This window comes from Lipotes vexillifer, unplaced genomic scaffold (assembly GCF_000442215.2).
Source record: "Lipotes vexillifer unplaced genomic scaffold, Lipotes_vexillifer_v1.1 scaffold972, whole genome shotgun sequence".
Lineage (NCBI taxonomy): Eukaryota > Metazoa > Chordata > Mammalia > Artiodactyla > Lipotidae > Lipotes > Lipotes vexillifer.
This window is the reverse complement of record NW_006769413.1, coordinates 886344-904802: the sequence shown is the minus strand read 5'-3', so window position 1 is coordinate 904802 and position 18459 is coordinate 886344. Positions and strand designations below refer to the sequence as shown.

The 18459-nt window shown below is 53.8% G+C and overlaps 1 protein-coding gene across 1 annotated transcript in view; it reads left to right on the top strand.

The window, feature by feature from the left end:
• The window catches only part of MAP2K5 (mitogen-activated protein kinase kinase 5), a 116258-nt gene extending 105566 nt beyond the window's left edge, over positions 1 to 10692 (top strand). The window contains exon 9 of the mRNA XM_007445606.1: positions 10234 to 10692. Coding sequence (XP_007445668.1) covers positions 10234 to 10338 — 105 coding nt within the window. The 3' untranslated portion in view covers positions 10339 to 10692. The remainder of the gene's footprint in view (positions 1 to 10233) is intronic.
• The last annotated feature ends 7767 nt before the right edge of the window (positions 10693 to 18459 follow it).

Here is an 18459-nt window from a genome sequence, read left to right as displayed (position 1 = left end):
TCCCTACAATTTGTCTAGGTATAGGTTTTGTTATAGTTATTCTACTTGGAGATCATTATGATTTTTGAATCTGAAAATTCATATCTTTCATCAGTTCTCAAATTTTTCAGCTGTTGTCTCTTTGGATATTGACCCTACCCCACAGTGTCTCGTCTCTTCTCATTCTTTCCTCTGGGTCTTGCTCCTTCACATTAAAAAAAATTATTTTTTGTTTATCTCTCGTTATTGACTAATGCTCTGGGTAATTTTCTCAGACCATTCTTCCAGCTTACTAAATCTATCCTTGCTATATTCAGCTTGCTATCTGGCTCATCTATGGAGAATTTCTTTTGTTTTTTCCAGTCACTATATGTGTTATTTCTGTAAGTTATATTTGATTCTTTTTCAAATCTCTCTTCTCTTTTTTACAATGTCTTGTTCTTAGTGTTTCAGTTTCTTCTTTTATGCCTTCAGTCTTTTCAACTGTACATCGTTTTACATTTTCTTTCCAATTATTTTTCTGTCACCTTGGTTCTGAGAGCTCTAATCTTCCTGTGTGTTGTGTCCGCTGACTCTTGTCCATGGATAATTGTTTCCTCACACGTTTTGGAAGTTTTATTGTAAGCTCATACTGAATGGGGCTTAGTACTGTGGAAATTACTGAATTCCAGAAGTATTTCCCCAGAATGTTTTTTCATGCTCCTGAGAGATACTCCAGAGTATTGCTAGATCAATATCAATGTTACATTAGTTTATGAGCAGCCTTGTGTTCTGAGACCACAGTAGTGGTACATTGAACCCCAAAGTGCATGAGGCTCAGAGCCACCTCACACAGCATCCCCTTTGCTGATGGGCAGACTTTTTCTGGCTCACCCTTTCTGCAGTCCCAGTTTTGCTCAGGGTCTCAGGCCAGCTCCCCAGGTGGCCCTTGTCTCCTGTGTCCACTTAGTTCTTACACTTTCCAGGTCCTACATTCCTAGAACTGATAGCCTCCCTTAGGGCTACAAGACCTCCACGCACACACTTACAATTCTGGTTTTCAGTTCCCTCTTCATTTTTGGCACTTGCAGATTTCCTTCTTTTTTACAAGTTCATCTAGTATGCTTTTTGGAAAATGTTCCATTTTATCTGGCATGGCTGGGAATTTGTAGAGGGAGGGCTTTTAGGCTTAGTCTCTCCCCATCTCTTCATTCACTCACTGTCGAATCACTGTTCTGTTTTGTTCAACAAGCTTACTGAGCTGCCTGCTGTGTGCCAGAAATCTTGCTGGGTCTCATTCTTTCTTCCCCTTCCGCACTCTCACATGCCCACATATGTGTGTACAGACATACACACACACACACACACACACACACACACACACACACACACACACACACACACACACACACACACACCCAAGGTCTCAGAGTTTAAACATCAAATCTCAAGAGGTAAGAAAAAAAGAGGGCTGGAAAGAATCCATCCTTCTGAGCATTGTGTCTTTAAATCCCCACCACCACACAGCCATCACACCGAAAGACGAACCTTCAACGTCCAGATGCCTGTAAGTGGCCCCCATATTCACTGCTTGGACCTGCAGACCCAGCCTCTCAGACAAGAGTCCTCAGCATTGTTGGAGCGAGGTCCCCCCCCTCCCTCTGGCACCCTCAGGTCCTGACTTCTCTAGGTACCTGCTCAGCCTGAGACTGTGAGGGGGAGCCAGCACTCTCCCTGCTGTTCCCCTGAGTCCTGTCTGAGTTTCCTACAGGGCAGCCACCACAGCCCCCCCTAAATGGGCCAGTGGCACCATTCTGCCATCCAAATGGGTCAGCTTCCTCCGACACAAACTCATGAGTGCTGGCATCTGCATGTTTACCCCTCATGGTGGCCCACTGCAGTCTCCTGTGCCCCCTCCCATACCACACTGCTCGAGTCCTGTGGCTGCCCTGTAAGGACAGGCCCTAGAATGACTTGTGGAGACCTCTGGAAACATCTTGCTCTCTCAATTGGCCATTTTCTGAACAATTACTTTGTGTAGGAACACACAGATCTGCTCAGGTGAAAGGTGGAGAGTGCCTTGACCCCCCCTTAAATGCCTGTGTACAGTCTAGGATGGCTGGAGGTAAGCAATTTGCTGCTAATAATTGAATATTTGGGAAGAAACATCTATTTCTGTAGCAGTTGTGAAGATAAACTCAGGAAGGTTGATTGAAATGGCATGTCACAGCTGCAGATCATTTCTGAGGTCTTAAAAGAAAATGAAGGGCTAGAAGGGAACCCCCAACCCCAGCCGTGGAAAATCTTTAGGAATCAGAGGCTGAGAAAGCAGAGTCTCAGAACAAATGCCTTACCTTGGAAAGTTCCGCAGCCGGGGCGTTGGCCCAGGTAGGCTGGGCTGGGCAGACTGGCAGATTCCACGCTAGCTGATAGGCAAGGCTCACACCCTCATCTTACTGCCGCTCCCCCGCATGCATTCTACCTGTGGGGATAGTAACCTCCCCTCACAGTGCCCAGCGTGTATCTGTGAACCCCTGTCTGCAGACAAGCAATCTCCCACCTGACTCCAGAGGCAGAGAGAGCTGGGGTATTTGGTTGGGTGACGAGGCCAGCCAGCAGCCTCCCTGCATTTGACACCAGCTGAGAAATAAGGCTCAGGAAATGATAGAAAGGAAGCATCACCCCTACTTCTGTAAAATCTGAGTTGAAGGGCATGCTTATGTGGGCGGCCCGAGGGGCCCTCCTGAGAATTTACCGCAGAGCCCAGTCAGAGGTGAACAGCCTGCCTGGAAGCTTACCAGGAGAGGGCAGGCCAGAATGCAGCCTCCCTGTGGGCAGGAGACCCCTGAGCCGGGCCTGCTCCATACTTCCTCCCATCATTGCCACACCTCCCCCTGGGGACACGACTGAAGGGTGTGATAACAACACAGGTCCCTCTGTGTGGAAGGATGAAGCCAGGGGAATGGAGGTTCCCCTGGAATAGTTTCTCTTTTATAGGTGAGGCCATTGTGGCCCTTCCCAAGCTCTCACAACTCCTGGGCCGGTGAGAGAAGGCTTACTGACTGTCAGTCCAGGGTTCCGTGCCTTACCCCACACAGGGATAGATGGAAGAATTGCTATGGAGGTGCCTCAGCTTCTCCCTGCTGAGTTGTGCCTGGGGGCTGCCCTGCAGCCACAATCCCAGCCATCTCCTTCCCTGACTCGCCCTGTTGATTAGCTCCGGCACACCCAGCCTGGAAGGAAGTGTTGACCCCAGGGATGATTATGGGTTATTATCTCATGTAATTCATATTATAAAGGCTGCCCACTGCCCTGGCACTTGTCAGCCGTTTAGCAGACACAGGACATATGTGCATTTTTCCAAAAATTATTTAACTTCTCTAATCTGAAGTTATCTCCAGAGTAAGTAGAGATTAGATTGCTAGTTTTGAATCTGTAGCAGTGGAATGCTTTTTATTATGTAAAATTAATGCAGGATCTCAATACTAATATAGGAAAAAAGTAGTGTTTGTTTTTTAGCATGAATGTGTAAGTAAGTATTCATTGTAGACACTTACTTCTTTAGAAAGGCATCCATGAGACTTCTCTTGAAGGACACAAAAATCTGAGAGCCAGGGTCATAGGTGATGGTTATAGTCTAATATCTACATCAGTGTCGCACTTATCTCTGATACTCTCTTAGGAGCCCCATATCAAGGAAATCCTGACTCACCAGTTGCCCTCTCAGCTTAGGCATCTTTTAAGCCCACATAGAAGCTTTAAAAAGGAATAGCAGAAAAGTTTTATTTTAGAGTTTAGTTGCTGACAGTAGCTAGCAGCTGTTCATATGAATTGCTTACTGTAAATCTACAGGTCAGACAAGAGGTACTCAAAGCTTGCAGGAGCTGACGCCACTGGAAACTCAGAGCAGGCCTGACCCACACCTGTCTGGGCATCGTGCACCGGGCCACTGGGCAGGTGTGCTTCGTGGGCTCAGTGCACTGGCTCTGGTGTGCTCACACAGTTTTATACCTACACACAATGTGAGTGGACGTCACAGCCCTGAGTTCTTTTAGATGCCCAGTGCACCACCACAACCTTCCTAGGTGTTGGCCCATGTATGAGCAGTCGGTAATATGCAAAGATCTAACAAGCAGACTGCCTGTCCTAAGAGCTGCAGAAAATCAGTCACCATCACAGTGCTGGGTAACACACTGCCAATATTCAGGGTAACATTCAGAGTTGAACATAGTTGAGTGTATATATTATTTTTTAATTAGTTTTTATAACAAACACAGCTTAAAATATCTTAATGATTTGAATCAAACATGTGTGGAAGCCCCAGCACACCTCACACTCTACAGCCCTGCTGGTCTCTGAGGTCCCATCCTATCCTACCGCACCTCCATATTGCCGAGAAGGACTGAAGTGTTTTACCCCTGCCACGAGGGCTGGATCCTAAAGGGACATGCAGAGAGCCTTCAAGTAAGGCTGGCAGGCCCAGTGCAGAAAGGTGAAGTGATGGGCAGTACGTTGACCTTGGGGCCCCTCCAGCCTCTCAGATCACCTCTTAACAGGCACCTGCCTCATGACAGGACTGGCCCTGCGGCTCGCCTGAGCGTGTGTTGAATTGTTCTTGTTTTGTACTTAGCTGGAGTGTAACTGGGCTGGGCTTGCTTACTTGAATGAGCTCGTGGGTCCTTGGCATTCTGCCCCGTGTGGCGTCCTTGGTGGGAAAGGAGGTGCCTGGTGTCCTGGTCCTCATCCTGAGAGAGAGAGGAATCCTGTGGTCCAGAGAGTCTAGAGCAGCCTCAGCTTGTGAAGCCTTCTCCCCAGGCCTGCCCACCCAACCTACCACCCTTCTCAGCCTAGCTTCAGGCTCCCAGGAAGCACTGTAACTTAGCTGTCAATCCAGCTGACTTTTCTTGGCAGTTCCTATGTGATTAGCACTGCCCTGCCCTCGAGGCTTCCAGTCTCTGCTAGGATAAGGTGGGCTCAAATGACAATAATACACAGTAGAACAAGGGTATGCTCTTGTTCTGGGAGAGATGGCACCTCTTGAGAGGAGACATGAAGAAAGGCCCCACAGAGTAGACCTTAGGTTTGGGGTGCAGTCTGCTGCCAGGCATCCTATTTATTATTTCCACCCTTATGTCTAGGGTGTGGTCTCCATAGCCCTGGAAAATTTCTTCCAGACCCTGGATCTTCATTTTCCTGCTTCTCTAGAATCTAGCCCCAAAGAGAAGGAACAGAGACCACCCAGCGCCTGCTCTGAGGGCAGGCTGTCCTGCAGGGTGGATGCCGCCATCCCCCAGCCCTGGCACTGACGAGGAAGGACAGCATAATGGCTGAGGCTTGGGCTCTGGAGACAACACCACGTTCAAGCGCTGCCGTGGTCTTGGCCAGATTCCTTAATCTTACTGTGCTTTAGCTTCCTCGCCTATAAAACAGGCATAATGTAATACTTAATAGATTTGCTGATTATTAAATCAATTACTTGATTGTGCCTGACACAGCTTTAAGCGGGGAGGACACAGTTTGCCTTTTGGCCACTGTCATTTCAGTTTGTCAGTTAAAAATTACTAGTTAAAAATAATGTACCAGGGCTTCCCTGGTGAGGCAGTGGTTGAGAGTCCGCCTGCCGATGCAGGGGACGCAGGTTCGTGCCCCGGTCCGGGAAGATCCCACATGCCGCAGAGCGGCTGGGCCCATGAGCCATGGCCGCTGAGCCTGCGCGTCCGGAGCCTGTGCTCCGCAACAGGAGAGGCCCGCATACCGCAAAAATAATAATAATAATAATGTACCATCTATTCTTTTAAAAAGTAGGAATTTAAAACTCACTGTGCCCGCCCCCAGTGAGCAGAGTAGTTTGCTGTCCTCCACTGGGTTCAGCCCTTAACCCTGCCACTTTCTAGCTCTGTGACCTTGCCCCAGGTCACATTTATTGGCATCTCGGTCTCCTTTGTGTATAAAGGGGGTGATGGGTGGGTTCCGGGCCATGTAAGGCAGCCGGGGCCTGGCCCACAAAAAGGGCTTGATGAATAGATGCAGACAGAGAGGACAGGCAGGTCACTTTTTCCTGCCTCAGGCCCACGGCCAACTGAGGGCCTGCAACCTGCCAGGCGCTGCACCGGGCGGGCAGCCACACCAGCAAGTCCTTAAATGATTCACATGCAGGAGGTTCTTTAGGAGATTATACCAGAGAAGAGACTATAGAGACCCCAGATAGGTAAATTCCTCTTTGGGAAGAAACTCGAAGCCCAACTAAGGGCAGAGAGTGAGGTGTCAGTGAATGAGCACTGGCCTGGGAGTCCAGACACATCAACCTCAGGCGGTGCTTCCCCGCAGCAGGCTCAGAGCGCCCACCTCCTGCCCACACGGTGGACCCCTGGGCCCCTCCTCTCCCTGCCCCCTTTGGCAGAAGCATGGAGCGCTGTCCACATGGGGAGGGTCCTGCCATCAGTCATCAGGAAGGCATCTCATCACGATGACACGGGTGGGCAAAAATTAGGGGCATTATTACAGAAGGAGAGGGCCAAACTCTAGCGAAGCCCTGGAGGCTAGTGCCCAAGTGAAGGAGGGTGTACTGAACACTCTAGTTTCTCTTCACGAGTTAGTGTACGGGCACGATCTGCCCCTTGGCCCCGTGGTGGGAGGTCTGCACCCGGTGGTGCTGCCGGCTTTGGTGGTTGTTGACTCATCTCTCTCACTCTCCCCTGTGCCTGCCTTTTGGATCCATCCTGCGTCTTCCAGTGCCATCCTTTTCCCTTCATTATGTCTCCACCTTCTGTGGTGAAGTTTGTGGGCCATTATACTTCAACCCTCGCCGGTTTAATTGTTGCAATTGGCCCTGAGAGAATTCGGGAAATGAAAGTGGCTCCCACTGCCTGGTGATGAGGCCAGTGAGATCATTCAGCGGCTCCAGCCTGCACGCGCCCTGCCAGCCTCTGCGGAGTGACCGCTGACACACTCTCCGTGTGGGTGGCAGAGGCCTGGGTGTCTGGAGCCGTCACCTGGGGTGGAGGATGCTCTTGACTAGCAGCCTGTGGGTGTCCTGGCTCCGAGGAGATGGGCCATGCCATGCTCCCGCTGATCCTTGGAGCCTGAGGGGGCTGCGAGTTTGTCCACATCTGGATTTCTCTGCCTAGGGGGAGATGTGCATTTACCCAGATGCAGAGGAGGGTCTGGCTGCAGGGGGCTGCAGCCCTCTCCGGACCACACAGAGACCCCCCAGAAGGGCTGTGAGGTCAGCTCTCCGGTTGCAGGTGCAAGAGAGCATGTGGTCCTGAGTATGGCATTTGGAGTCAGGAGACCCACGTTGTGGTTCCAGCTCAGCCCTCGCTTGCGTGACTTCGCACAGGTCCCTGAGTGTCTGTTTCCTCATCTGCAAGGCGGCTGTGTGCGCCTCAAGAGTGAGCATGGCGATCGGTGGGAAAATGAGAACAAAGCCCTTGGCAAGGGTCTGGCACACAGCACTCAATCCATGGTGCTGGACTCGGTATTATCCAGTGTGCAGTTTCCATCGGTCTCCAGGCATCTGGCTGTTGCAGGCATCTGCTCAGGCCTGTCAGGAGCCACCTAGGAATTCAGGCACCTCAGAGTGGCCGAGTGATCTTCGTGCTTTTCCCAGAATTGTCCATCAGATTTCCTTTGCTCATTAAACTCATGAGGAGTACCTGCATCGTGTGCATCACAGGACTGGAGGAGTGTCTGCTGTACTCCAGGGAGGAAAGGGAGCACGTGCGCTGTCAGGGTCACAGGGGATGCAGTCAAGCCCTAAGAACGTACCAGAGTAGCAACCAGAAGCTCCAGCACTTAACCAGTCACGTCCCCTCCCCGGTGCTCAGTTTCCTTTTCTGTAAAATGGGGTGACGGTATACTTTCCCTGCTTCCCACCCAGGGCTGATGGGAGGGGGCAGAGTCAAGTAAGAGTGATCTGCCACCCTGACACCACTCTCCCAGGATGTCCCAGGGGTGACACAGGGGTCAGGACCTGCTGTCTCAGTCCCCCTCTGGCCAGGTAGGCCTGAATCCCATGGCAGAAATAAGGCAAGGGGAAATTGCAGTCTGGCTCTGCCTACCCCAGCTCAGCCCAGGGAGTGCCCCAGGCAGTAGGTTTGGGTTATAGAGACTTGTGATCCAGTTGCAGCTCTGGGAGATGGGGGAGGTCAGCCGTGACCTCTGTTTCCTCATCTGCAAAGTGGAGATTATTGTGCCCACCTATGCGACTTAGGACTTAGTGCCTCCACCCCAGACCGTGAGGTGTGCATGGACACTGTAGGCAGAGATGCTGCCAGGCTGTCATGGCCCCCAGGGTCTCCAGTGCCATCTCAGCTCCTGTTTCCCTCTGTACGACTCTCCATGTTCTCACTCCCCACATACTGGCTTTCTCTGCATGCCCATTCAGATGGTGGACCAGGCAGCCTACAGCTGCCACATTCTCCTGTCATAGCCCAGGATGCCTAGAGAGGCTGGGGTCTCCCCTCCATCTCTGTCTCTGTCTCTGTCTCCTCTCTTTCTCCCTTTATGATTCCCCTTCTCATTCCCCCCAAAACCATCAACAGTGGCTGGGGACAAAACCACTTGTCTCGGTCACTCCCGTGCAGGGTGGTGTAAAGCATCAGGGGTACACAGGAGATGGGGGTCACCTCCCAGTCAGGGAGGACAGGAAAGGGGCAGAGTCGCCACCAGGGCGGTGGATGCTGCCCCTCTCCTCGTCAGCCTCCCGGTGCACCTGGGCGAAATGCTTCCTGCAGTGTAACCAGCAGCCTTCCTGTAACTGGAGGAACGCTGCACTCTCCCCTCCTGCGGTTCTGCTCTGCTTGTTCCTGAACAGATGATAACAGAGATGGAGCATATGGCCCCCAAAGTCACCGGGCATTCTGGGAAAGTGACACTGTGCCACCCCCGGCTTCAGGGGAGGGGCCCATCGGCTCCTGAGCACAGCTTCTCCCTTTGTTCTTCAGAAGGGCACAAGGTCACCTCCTCTGAGCCACCTGAAAAGGAAATGTGCTCACTGACTTCAAGAAGAATCCCCTCTATCTAGGCACTGATTTAGGCAGGCACACATAAGGTGAGGTGATATGTGTCGGGGTGGGGGACATATGAGAGCCAAGATAGAGTCCCTCTTGGGCCTCTCCCACCTCAGCCCCCGCTCAGGCTTGTGCTGCCTGTGGGACACCCGCCCGACCTGACCTCCCACCCCCTCCCCAACCTGGTCCTTGACTGCTCCCACACACAGTGGGGTCTGGGCATCCGAGCCCTGGCCCCGTCCCTCCTGGCTCTGTGATGAGCTCATCAGGAAAGCTGCCTCGAAAGCCCCGCCTGGCCAGAGGGGAGGCAGAGGGGGCCCAAGAAGGGCTCAGAAAGCAGGAGGGAGCAGGGAATTCGGAGCTGGATGGCTGAAGCCGGAGGGAGAGAAGGAGCAGGGGTACTGGGGGAGGAGGGAGCTGGGAGCCCCCCATGCTCTCTGCTCGCCCAGGTGAGCATCCCTTAGCAGAGAAGCACTTGGAGAAGAGGAGGGAAGGGATGCTTCCCAGTTTTCCTTTCACCTTTGACCTGTGGCCAGGGTGATCCCATGGCTGCCCCTGCTTTTTTCTGACCTTTCCTGGTAACTCCCAAGGAGGCCCTAAGATTGTGAGGAGGAATCTTATCTCTTCAGGACAGCTGGGGAGGGGGCTGACTAAATATAACCTGGCCTGCCTGTGGGCTAAGTAGGTTAGAGCCTGAGGGGCCACATGGAGGCTGTAGCGCCCCTCCAGAGTCCGGTCCCCAGCCCCCAGCTTCTCGCCACGAACCAGCACATCCGTCCTCCCCCTGACACGTTTGCCTTCCCTCCACTCGCAGATTGTTCATAGGAGGGCTGGAGACAAAGAAGAAAACTGGGGTTGACATAGCCCCTGATGAGATGATTCTCTGGTCCCTGGGCAGCAACTTGATAGGAACGCTGGCAGCTCCGGTGCCAGGCCTTGCCTGCCAGCTGTTGGAGGGATGCTGGGCTGAGGACGGGCCAGGCAGTGTGGAATTAAGATAGGCTCGCACCCTTGGGGATCTTTCAGGCTGGTTGGAGTTTCAGGAGAAGGTAGCCAAGCACCAGGCAGAATGTGAGGTTTGCAGCAAGTGCTCTAGACAGGAATGTCATTGCACCACCTTGGGCCTCAGTCATCTAGGCTGTGAAATGGGGCTGAAGCTGCCCTCACCTCACAGGGCTGTTGGGGAATACTGAGAACAGGGCTTGGAATGTGATGATGTGCAGTCTGGGGATTGCCTGTCACAGCTTCCTTCTCTTCCCTGCAGGGCCACCCATTCATCGTTCAGTTCAACGATGGAAATGCCACCGTGGTGTCCATGTGGGTGTGCAGGGCACTGGAGGAGAGGCGGAGCCAGCAGGGCCCCCCCTGAGGCTGCAGTGTGATGCTGAAAGCCCAGGACTGATCACCAAGGGGAAAACGTGCCTGTTGTGCCCTTCGTTTGCTGTCCGCACCAGAAGAGCTTTGCTGGACTCACCTTCGACTCTGCTGGCAGATGGCCTTGCCTAGGGAGCCCTCAAGGGTGGCCAACCCCTGCAGGGCAAGCCCTCGCCCCCCACCCCCGAGTCTGGAGGCCTGACTGGCAGGGAGGGTAGAGGGGTTGGGGCACCGAGAAGAGAGGCCCCTACGCCCTTGCTGCTCTTCCTTTTTCCTGACATTCTCCTTTGTAAAGGGTCAGGCCCCGTCAGTATCGCTGATGGGAATAAAAGTATTACTGCTTTGTGACTGCCCACCGCCAGGAGGGTTGTGCTGTGCAGAGGGTCTGTTGCCCACCCAGGGCTGGGAGCGGCGCAGGGATATGTGTGGCAGTGCCAGCCCCCCAGGAGCGCTTCCTGCAGTGACAAGGCCCACAGCCCGGCCCATTTGACAGGTGAAAAACTGAGGCGTGGAGGTCCCTGAACCAAGTCCCACCACGAAGAGTGGCCAGGCCAGCACTAGAGCTAAGACCTCAGGACCCATGTCACGTGCCCCTTGCCGGGCTGGAGTTTGTCCCCACACTTACGGGCCAGGCAGTCCCAGCAGCAGCTCCAGCTCCAACACAGGGATCTGATCTGGGGCCGTGGGTGAGGAAGGAGACCAAGAGCTGGGAAGAAGCCTGGGGTGGTTCTGAGAGGCCCTCCTTCCCTCCCACCCCACACCCTGCCACCACCCTGCCACCACCTCCTCTCTACAGCAAGCTGCCCTTGACGTCACGCCCAGGGAACCTCACCCCAGGGAACCTCACTCACCTCGGGCCATTCACAGCCATCCTGTTAGGTAATCCTCTCCATCACCGCCAGGTAAGTGTGTTACCCCCATTTTACAGGCGAGGAACCGAGGCTCAGAGAGGCTCGGTTGCACTTGGAGGTCTAAGTGGCGTCCTGACACATCCAGAAGCAAACTCCTATGCCACACACGCATCCAGAACCTCCACCACTTTCCCGTCTCCATCCTCCTGGTGCCCACTCCAACATACTGGGACTTGGCCTTGCCTCCTTTCTTTCTCTTTCACACCGCACATATAGCCTACCTGGAAGTCCTGCTGTCTTTACCTTCAAACTGCATTGATTCCACCATTTCCCATCCTCATCCAAGGCACCACCGCTGGACCACTGCAACAGACTCCTACCAGGCACCTGCCCCTGCCGTCTGTTCTCCACACAGTCACTAGAGTGAGCCAGGTAGAGCAAGGCAGATCCTGGCCCTCCCCGCTTGGAACCTCCAGGGGCTCCAGCTCACTCAGGAAACAAGACAAAGACCCAGCAATGGCCTGTGTGACCCTATACAGTCTGCCCCCATTATCTCTGACCTCAACTCCCATCACCCCCAACTCTCACTCTACTCCAGCCATCTGACCACCTTACTGACCCTTGAACATCCAGGGACACTCCCCCACTCAGGGCCACAGCAGAGACACCTAGCTGACGCCCAAAGGTTCATGCTCCCTCCATAGTGTAGGGCTGTGGGGAAGCTGCTACCCGGCCCCAGGCCAGCTCTCCCAGCCCCCTTGCATTTAACAGGGTCTTGTGGCTAGTTCTCATCAATTGAAGCAGATGGTAGGTTGCTTCCTGGCCAAGAAGCTTCAAATGCAGATGTGCCTCCTGTGTTACATGTTTCTCCATCCTCCTGCTAAATGGGAAAATGGCTATAGTGGGAGGTGCGGGAGGCTGAAGTCCGAAAGGAAGGAGCCTGAATCCTTGAATCACCAGTTGGAAGAACATGCTGCCCCCAGGAACCCGTGCGCTGGACTGTTAAATGAGCTTGAACTAAACTATTTTGCGTTTATGTTACTGGCAGCTAGTATTATGCCATCTAACATAGGCCTTCATACCGGGTGCAGGACGTTCTTTCTCCAAGTATCCACATGACTCACTTCTGTCCCATTCAGGACTTCGTTCATATGGCATCTCAGTGAGTCCTGACCTGACCGCTCTATTTAAAATCACAACCCGCCCACACCTGCCCTCTGGGACTCATGTTCCCCTTGCCTGCACCGCTGTCCTCCACTGCATTTGTTACAAACCACTAATTGTACTCATTTATTTTATCTTCCATCTCCTCCCTTCCCCTCCTCCCCATTGGAATGTACGCTGCACAAGGGCAGAGATTCTGGTCAGTTTTCTTCATGTGGCATCCACCCCTCCAGTGCCAAGAACAGAGCCTGGCCTCGTAGGTGCCCAGTAAATGTGGCCTGAGTGGAAACTGGCTGCACTGTGATTCCCAGCACTGCTCAGCCCTTTGCCCATGAAGGGCTCAGCCTATGTGAGGCATCCTTTTGTTTCCTGGGGCAGAGTTGTCATGTTCTTGGTAACACTTTTCAAGGTGGTACAGGCCTCCAGCTGCCCCTGGGCCTGGGGCAGAGCACCTGCCGCATCCCTGGGGCTGGGAGGTCACAGGATTAGATGAGGCCCGGGCCATCGAGGCTGCTGCTCCCCAGGTCAGTGCTCAGGGCAGGGAGAGCTTCACGGAGCATGTGTTGTGGACTTTTTGAGGAGGAGACGCTCCCCGGAGGGGCCTCCCCAGCCCAGAACATGAACCAGCCACCACCCAGACGTGAAGTTCATTCTTGATTTGAGAAGATTCACCCAGCCAGCCTGCTATCCCCAAGTCCCAAACCAGGGGAGGGATGGAAAATGATCAGGCATCCCATGCAAGCACTGTGCTGAGGGCTTTATCTACCTGTTTAATCTCTGCAGCAATCACATGAGGTAGGAGGTATTATTAATCTGCCCGTTTTACAGATGGAGGAACCAAAGCACAGAGAGGCTAAGAGACTTGCCCGAGGACACCCAGCAAGTAAGTAGCAAAGTACCGTTTGGAACTCAGAGCCGTTCTCTTAACCCTGGCTCCAGAGGTCAGTTCCACAAGCACTACATATGTAACGTGAGCGCGCACACACATACCCTGTCCTCAGGAACTCTGGTGTGCAAAGATACTATATCCGTACCTTTGGAGTGGGGCCCAGGGGTCTGCTCTGTGGCCACCCCCAGGACACAGAGGCAGAGTGTCCTCCACTGGCACTAAGAAACACTGCTCTGGAGGGCTCATCAAGGCCCTGGACCTGGAGGCCAGCTTCCAGGATGACCTCGGACAAAGCATGTCTCCACCTGAGCCTCAGATTCCTCTTTGGTAAATTCAGGAGTTGATCCCACTGAGTCCTGGAGTTCCTCCCAGCCCTGATGTTCCAGAACAGGGGTTCTCACCTTTTGGGGCCATGGACCTCCACAGGTGTCCCATAGAAGTGACAGACCCTCACTCCAGAATAATGTGCACCCACACGCTCGCACAGTTTTGTCCACAACTTAGGATTCGTGGAGCCCTGGAACCACTCACTCGTGGACTCCACGTCTGGAGCCCCAGCTTTGGGGCGGCCCTCAAGGTCTAAGTTTTCCTTGGGTTCAGTCTTGGGAAGATGGGGAGCTGGGCGACCCCTGAGGGCTTCTCATGCAAAGAGCCCTCTGGCTGACAGGCAGGGCCCTCTTTGGCCTATTTAGGCTCGGTCATCCCCCCAGTCACCCTTGAGAGCCCCAAGGCCAAACCGCCCTTTCCCTGAGGGGTCATGGAGGACTGAGACCTGGAACACGGAGGGACAGGAATGAGCTCTCCCCTCTGCCCAGAGTGACACCTCGCCCACCGTCACCCTGCCCGTGCAGCCAACCTCCACTCCTCCCTTGAGGCCCCTCTCAAACAGCACCTCCTCTTGGAAGCTTCTCTGGTACAGATGTGAGCCCCCTGAGGGTCTGACTCATCACCCCAGGACCTGGCCAGGGCGGCACATGGCAGGTGCTCTGAGTGTGGGAGGGCTGGAGGGCTGGAAGGGTCAGGCCTGCAGGCCCCTCCCCAGGGCTTGTCACTATGCTGTTGTGGTTTCTCACTCCAACCCTCAGAGACACCCATTTGCCTTCTAACCAGGACATCCAGGAGACCAGACCCCCACGGGATGCAGCCTCAGGCCTCAGACCCTCAAGTCTGGAGGGGGTTGTTTCTGGGACAGGTCAGTTCTCGTGGAGCCCGCAGTTCACACTGGGAGGTGGGTGCCACCCAAGCCTGGAAGCAAGGAGTCCCCTCAGCACTCAGCCCGCTGCCCTTGGTTTTCCCATCTGGGAAGTATGTGTTACAGGACCCCAGGGCTTTGGAGATGCTCCAGGAAGGCAATGGGGACAGGGTGGGACCCTTGTTCCCCACGTATGGTCAGACAAAGGCCTTGTGGCCCAAAGCAGTGTGACCCAGAGCTGAGCCCAGCCCATTTGGGGGTTGTCAGGCCAGTGCAAGATGGGCTGGGTGCCGTAACCTGGCTGAGGAAGCCATGGGGGGCCCCAAGAACCTGGGGCCTTGCACTTGAGCTGAACAGACGTGAATCTTTGGGGGGAAGGCATATGCTTCCAGATCTCTGCACGCTCAGTGCTGAAGGCCAGAATATAACCTCAAAGTGAGGCCCTGGGATGGTGCCAGCCATGCAGGCAGGCAGCTCCGCAGACCCCCTCTGTCGCACAGGTTGGTTAGACGGGGATGGACAGCTGCCTCCACGTGGGCTGGGGGAGCCCAGAGAGGGTCATGATGCTGCCTCAAAGATGTCTTCCATCCCCACTGACTGCTGCCCAAATTCCCCACTGGAGCTTCGTCCTGTAGCTAAGTCTGGGCCCTATTAGGATGGGAGCCTGTGTTCACAGAGTACAGGGAGGGTGGGGAGAGAGGCAGTGCCAGGCAAGGCTGCAGAAGAGCATGAAACAACAAGCAGGAGGGCAAGAAGGGAGCCAGCACCAACAGCCCACAGCAGCCCAGGCAGCCAGCGGGGTCCTGACTCCACACTTGAGGCCAGGTGGGTTCCCAAGGCTGTACTGGGTCCAGGTCCCAACCTCCTCATTGAGGCGCTGGGGTGCTTTCCCTTCAAGCAGCCAGAAATGGCTCAATCCCACCACAGGCGGGAGGCTGAGGCCAGGATCAGTTGCTGAGGGGCTTGTGGAGAAGGCCAACAGCTGTGGTGACGTGGGACAAGGGTGGGGAGCCCAGGCAGGTGGAAGCAGGAAGTGGCCCAGGACGCAGGCCCCAAGCCTGGCCCTTGTGGGCTCTGGCTGCTAGTGCAGGGGAGGGGGAGCACAAGGGAGATGGGAGGAGGTCACCAGCCCTCGGTGGCAGAGCTGGGTTTTGATGGCACTTCCTGGCTTTGTCATGACTCCTTTCCGGTTGGCAGAAACCGTGTCCTGATCCACCCGAGATGCCCGTAACCTGAGAGACAGGCAGGTGGGTGCGGCTGGCAATGGGAGGGACCCTGCAGGAGGCAGCCAGGTGAAGTCCCAGAGACAGCCTGGGCTGGCACACTTTATAATCCAAGATGGATTATAAAGTGGGGTGGGGGGAGCCAGCAGAGCCCAGGCCTCGTAATGACAAATTTTCTGCTGAACAGCTACAAATATTCGCCGTAACTTTGGACAGAGTCTGAAAAAGACTTTGCTTCCTCCCTTGGCTGTATCATTTGTCTTGTTTTGAAGCCACGAGATTGCAGGGAGGAACTTACAGACTAAAGTTTGTCTTAATTGCTGTGGTGTCACCACCTCTCTGGCAGATAACAACACAATGAACAAGTCGATGGGGCTGAGCCCTCCAGGTCCTTCTAAAGTGAGACAGATTTCCCTCCTTTGAGCCCAACAGTCCATTGGCAGCTCTTTCATTTATTTATCTCCCTAACAGTTTGCATTAACTTGCAAGGGATAAAAAGTCTCTCCTGCCCTCAGACTTAGTTAAAAGCATCCTGTCAGGCTGTATTGCTGGTTCTTCCCCAAATTTGCCTTTTATCTTTCCCCCATTTGGGGAGGTGGGTAGTAGGGAGAGCAATGGGGTGCACACTGAGAAAAGCAGTGAGGGTGGCAGGATGAGAAAAGAGCATGGAGGGTCCCCGGAGTCCATTGTCCAGATCACTTTAGTTCTGAGAAAGAGGAGAAATAGTGCTGTCTTGCAGTTATAGGCTGGGCACAGCGCACTCTGCCTGCACACTTGCCTTGGTTGCTCGTCCCAGCACCCCTGCAAAGGCAGGGGCATGGTGGCCCCACCTCTGCCTCCCACTCCATGTTCCCATCACTCCTTGAATGAGCTGAGCCCTTTCTGCCTGTGAGCCATTGCACAGGCTGTTCCCTCAGCCCCGGACACCTTTCCCCGCCACCCTTTTTCTCCTGCCCAACTCCTACTCGTCTTCCAAGGCTCAGCTGAAATGCTCTGGGAAGGCCTTTTGTGACACCCACCCACCCTGGATCCCCGTCACTGCGCGACCTCACTGTCTTGTCCTCATTGCTTTTCTTGCACCGTCTGTCTGCCTTGTTCCAGTGAGAGCCCCAAGAAGGCAGCAGCTGGGGCACTGCCTGGCATTCAGGAGATGCTTAAGAAATAGTGATTAAATAAATGGAGGGGAGGCTGGCGGGGCTGGTAGGGCTTCAGAGAACTTAGTGACCTGGCCTCCACCATCCCCCCCATCTAGGAACAAGACCCTAGTCAACACTGCACAGCTGTGAAGTGTGGGTGCTCGTCAATCTCCTCTCTGTTCTGCATTTTCCTAATACAATGCAACAAACGTATTATTTTTATAATAAAAATAACTTGTTTTAAAGGTATTTTAAGTCTCTTGGTCAGCAGGGCAGTGGGAGAGGCAGAATTCAATGACCCCAAATGGACCCCAAACGGAACCGTTCTCCTTCTCCCCCTGCCCTCCACGGCCTCCTGGACCCCTTTTTGATAGTCCTGTGTGGGAGGCAGCAGAATGTAGCGATGAAAGGCATGGGCTTGGAGTCACACAGACCTGGGCCCAAGTCCTGGCTCCTCCCCTGACTCGCTGTGTGACCCTGGGCAGGATGCCTAACCTCTCTGGAAAGGCCTGTTTCCTTATTGGTAAAATGAGGTAACAAGAGTGCCCACCTAATGGGTTGTTGGTGTCATTATTGAATCATCCTCCATGCTGACCATGACATGCACAAAACACTTCCAAAGGGCTGGTTTCCTCCCCCCTCCTGCAGGCACCCCTGCCCCACATATACACAGACCCACACAGCCACTCCTCCATCCCTGTGACTCCCCACTTTTTCATCTGCCCCCTGCCCTTCAGGTCTGGAAAAGGACAAATGATGAGGATAAGACGACACATCACCACCAGCGAGGGCCACTGCACATTTGGCATGAGGGCCTGGCACAGGCATTCTGGTCTCTAATGGCAGTGCCTGTGGGTGACCACAATGCTCCCCACCAGTGTGTTCCTCAGCCCACACCCAGGCCTGCCTTGGCTTCCCCAGGAGGTTTGTGCAGCTCAGGGCAATAGCTCCAGGCTCAGCCCTGGCCATACCCAGTCAGGGCAAAGCTCTGGATTCCAGGCAGGCTGAGGGTGTGGACAGAAGTGCCCCCACCTGGATGCACACATGCTCTCATCCATATGCTGTAGTCATCAAGTTCCCGCATACACTCCAGCCTCCCAGGGCCTCTTTTTTGAGAGACAAGTGTAGTAGGCAGAATATGACAGCCCCCCAAAGATGTTCACATCCTGACACCCAAAATCTGTGAATATATACATATATTACAGGGCAAAGGGGAATTAAGATTCTTATTCACCTGACTTTAAAGATTATCCTGGGACTTCCTTGGTGGTGCAGCGGTTAAGATCCGCCTGCCAATGCAGGGCACACGGGTCCGAGCCCTGGTCCGGGAAGATCCCACATGCCGCGGAGCAACTTAGCCCTTGTGCCACAACTACTGAGCCTGCGCTCTAGAGCCCACGTACCACAACTACTGAGCCCGCGTGCCTAGAGCCCGTGCTCCACAACAAGAGAAGCCACTGCAATGAGAAGCCTGTGCATCGCAACAAAAAGTAGACCCTGCTCACCGCAACTAGAGAAAGCCCGCACACAGCAAGGAAGACCCAACACAGCCAAAAATTAATAACAAAAATAATTAAGTTAAAAAAAAAAGATTTTCCTGGATTATCCAGGTCAGCCCAGTGTAATTATAAGGGTCCTTTATTTATGTATTTTGCGGTACG